This window comes from Cygnus atratus, chromosome 27 (genome assembly GCF_013377495.2).
Source record: "Cygnus atratus isolate AKBS03 ecotype Queensland, Australia chromosome 27, CAtr_DNAZoo_HiC_assembly, whole genome shotgun sequence".
Taxonomy (NCBI): domain Eukaryota; kingdom Metazoa; phylum Chordata; class Aves; order Anseriformes; family Anatidae; genus Cygnus; species Cygnus atratus.
In genome coordinates this window covers 4,588,550-4,591,712 of record NC_066388.1, presented here as the reverse complement: position 1 = coordinate 4,591,712, position 3,163 = coordinate 4,588,550, and the positions used below count along the sequence as shown (strand labels likewise).

The 3,163-nt window shown below is 67.6% G+C and overlaps 1 protein-coding gene across 1 annotated transcript; it reads right to left on the bottom strand.

Annotated features, from left to right (window-relative positions):
* Positions 1–1,477: 1,477 nt before the first annotated feature.
* Positions 1,478–2,650, bottom strand: ADRA2B (adrenoceptor alpha 2B). The gene has a single exon (XM_035571534.1). The coding sequence runs from the start codon at positions 2,648–2,650 to the stop codon at positions 1,478–1,480; it is 1,173 nt and encodes a 390-aa protein (XP_035427427.1).
* Between the last annotated feature and the right edge of the window lie 513 nt (positions 2,651–3,163).

The window sequence follows — 3,163 nt, the reverse complement described above, 5'->3', positions numbered from 1 at the left end:
GTGGGGGCTGCAATACAGTGGTGGGGGTGATGCTACACCACCGTGGGTCATCGTACACCAGTGTGGGTCATGATACACCACCATGAGTTGCGATACACCGGTGTGGGTTGCAATGCACCATCGGGAAGCACAATACAATGGTGTGGGTCACGATACACCAGTGTGGGGTGTGGGGCGCTGCTGTGGGGTGCAACACACCATCCCGAGCCACAATGCACCAGCGTGGGTCACACCACACAGCACTGTCGGTCCCGATACAGCCGCGTGGGTCACAGTAGAGCAGTGTGGGTCACACCGACATGGGTCACATTGCACCACCGTGACCCCCACCCCACAGGCACAGCTCACAAAACCCCCTCCAGGAGACCCCCTGTCCCAAGGCTGGGCAGCACAGCCCTATATCAGACACCCGAGAATCCCCCCTCGTCATTTCACATGGCACCGTTGCAAACAGCCAGCATGGGGCTTTGTCCCCGTCCCCCGGCGCTGCCTCCCACCCCCGTCCGGTTCAACATCCTCGGTGTCGGGCCCTGCAGGAGGCAGCTGCAGGGATTTATTCTTTGGGGCGGGGGGGGGGGTTGGGGGGTGTTTTTCTAATTATTATTTATTCTCCCCGTGTGCTGCCATAAATAACCGACCCCGTCCAAACATTTTGTTCCCGCTCGCGCTGCAAACATTCCTCCTGGGCGGGCGACCCGCGGCCACGGGAGGAACTCGGCTCCGAGCGCTGCCCTTGCACCACGGCAGGGTCCCAGGGCCCCCCGACCCAGCAGGGGCATGGGGCGAGGTGGCTGCTCCAGCTGGGCTGTGCCCCCGTGTCCCCTCCGTGGCGTCGAGAAGGAAGTGAATTTTTTTTCTTATTACAAAATATCTTTTATTGTTAAAAGGCAACGGCCCCCGGGACTGGGGGGGGGGGCTCGGCTGGGACACCCAAAAAACAGGGGGAAAAGCTGATTTCCTGGGCGCACCGTGTGTAGGGTGGGGAGAAAAATCCCTGAACCCCCCCACTGCCGTTCCCAGGCTGGGGTCTGCCCGCTGAGCACCCCAGCACGGCTGGGGAGATGCCACCAGGCTTGGGGACAGGGGATGTGTGGCATGGCGGCACGTGCCCCCAGCCCCACGGGGCCGGGTTTCCCGCGGCAAATTTGGCAGCGAGACGAGGCAGCGGGCGGGCAGGCGCTGCCAGCCGAGAGCCTGCTGCCCGGGGAGGAAAACCGGGGGGGGGGAAAGGGAGAAACGAGGAGGAAAAAGGGAAAACCAGGGGGAAAAAGGGAAAACGAGGGGGAAAAGGGGAAAATGAGGAGCCCCAGTGTGAGCGGGGTGCCCCAAGGGGACGGCCACCAGGACCGGCAGAGACAGCGGAGGCGAGAGGGGTGGAAGGAAGAGCAAAGCTCCCCGAAAACCGCGGCACGAACCCGTCGTAGCGTCGGGGGGCTGGGGGGGCAAGGCGCGGTGCCTCCGGGCGGGGGCGAGCCCCTCACCACGCCGTCCGGGCGCCGCGGCGGCAGAGGATGCGGCGGAAAGCCTTGCGGAAGTCCTGGTTGAAGACGGTGTAGATGACGGGGTTGAGGGAGCTGTTGCAGTAGCCGATCCAGAAGAAGAACTGGAAGACGCCCTCGGGCACCTTGCAGCGCCGGGGGCAGACGGCGCCCAGGCTGTAGAGGAAGAAGAAGGGGAACCAGCAGAGGACGAAGACGCCGATGACGACGGCCAGCACGAAGGTGAAGCGCTTCTCCCGGTTCGCCTGCGCCTTCCTCCGCCAGGGGCCAGGGCTCAGCGTGGGCGCCAGCACCACCCGCCCCGTCCCCGTGGCCAACGTGTCCCTGGGGCGCCCCGTGGGCCGTGGGGACCCCTCGGACCCCCGGCCGGCCCCCGCTGTCGCCACCGCTGCCGCCGACGGCTCCTCGGGGCTGAGCAGCGAGGTCCTGTCCGCCGGCAGGGGGTGGGGTCCCCGGGTGTCCCCATCGGCGGTGGGGGTTGCGTTTGGGGGCGCCGAACCCAGGGGGCTGGGGGCTGCGGGGGGGCTCTGGCCGCGGCGGTGGCGGCGCTTGGCGATCAGGTAGATGCGCAGGTAGACAAGGATCATGATGAGGCAGGGCGCGAAGAAGGAGCCGATGCTGGAGGAGAGGATGTACCAGGCCTCCTCGTTGAGCTTGCACTGCGGCCGCCCGCCCGGCGCTGCCTTCTTCTCGCCCTTGTAGACCAGGGGTGGCAGGGAGATGACGGCGGCGATGGTCCAGACGATGAGGATGCTGCACTTGATGCGGCGCGGCGTCCGCTTGGCATTGTACTCGATGGCGCGGCTGACGGACCAGTAGCGGTCCAGGCTGATGGCGCAGAGGTGCACGATGGACGAGGTGCAGAAGAGCACATCCAAGGCCAGGTAGATCTCGCACCACGTCTTCTGGAAGTACCAGTAGCCCAGCAGCTCGTTGGCCAGCGAGAAGGGGATGATGAGCGTGGCCACCAGGATGTCGGCGGCCGCCAGCGAGACCAAGAAGAGGTTTTGGGGCGCCCGCAGCGAGCGGCTCGTCAGCACGGCCATGATCACCAGCACGTTGCCCGTGATGGTGAAGAGCACCAGGAAGGTGATGGCGGCCGCGATGGCGGCGGTGGCCTGCACCGAGTACCCCCCCTCGGGGCTCTCCATGGCAGGGGACGGGGGCACGGACCCGGGATCCAGCCACCGGCGCTCAGCGGCCCCCCGGGACGTGGGGGACGGGGCGGGAGGATGAGGATGGGGTGGGTTGGGGGACGGGGGTCCCGCTCGCCATCCTGCTGCTGCTGCTGGGATGTCTGCACCCTGCCTGCCCCCTGACCGATCCCTGCCCGTCCCCGGTCCCGGGCCCGGGCCCGGTCCCCGCCTGCCGGTGCCGGTGCCACCGGGCTCTGCGCCGCCGGGCGCCGCCTCCGTGGGGTTTTGATCGGGCGCGGGAGGGCTCTGAGCCGCCCCCGCCCCTGGGGCGGACCCGGGCGGCACCGGGGACACGCGGAGGAGCCGGGGGATGCGCCGGGCTCAAACCCGCCCCCCCCCCGGATCGTGCTACCCCCCCCCGGGATGGTGTCCCCCCCCTCCGGTGCTTGCATCCCCCCTAATACTTGTGTCCCCTCTGGACCCTCGTCCCTTCCCAGTACCCGCGCCCCTTCCTCACTGCCAGCCCCC

Bases quoted from the DNA above. Each gene is read 5' to 3' on its own strand.
- ADRA2B (XM_035571534.1), bottom strand. From the start codon at position 2,650: ATGGAGAGCCCCGAGGGGGGGTACTCGGTGCAGGCCACCGCCGCCATC.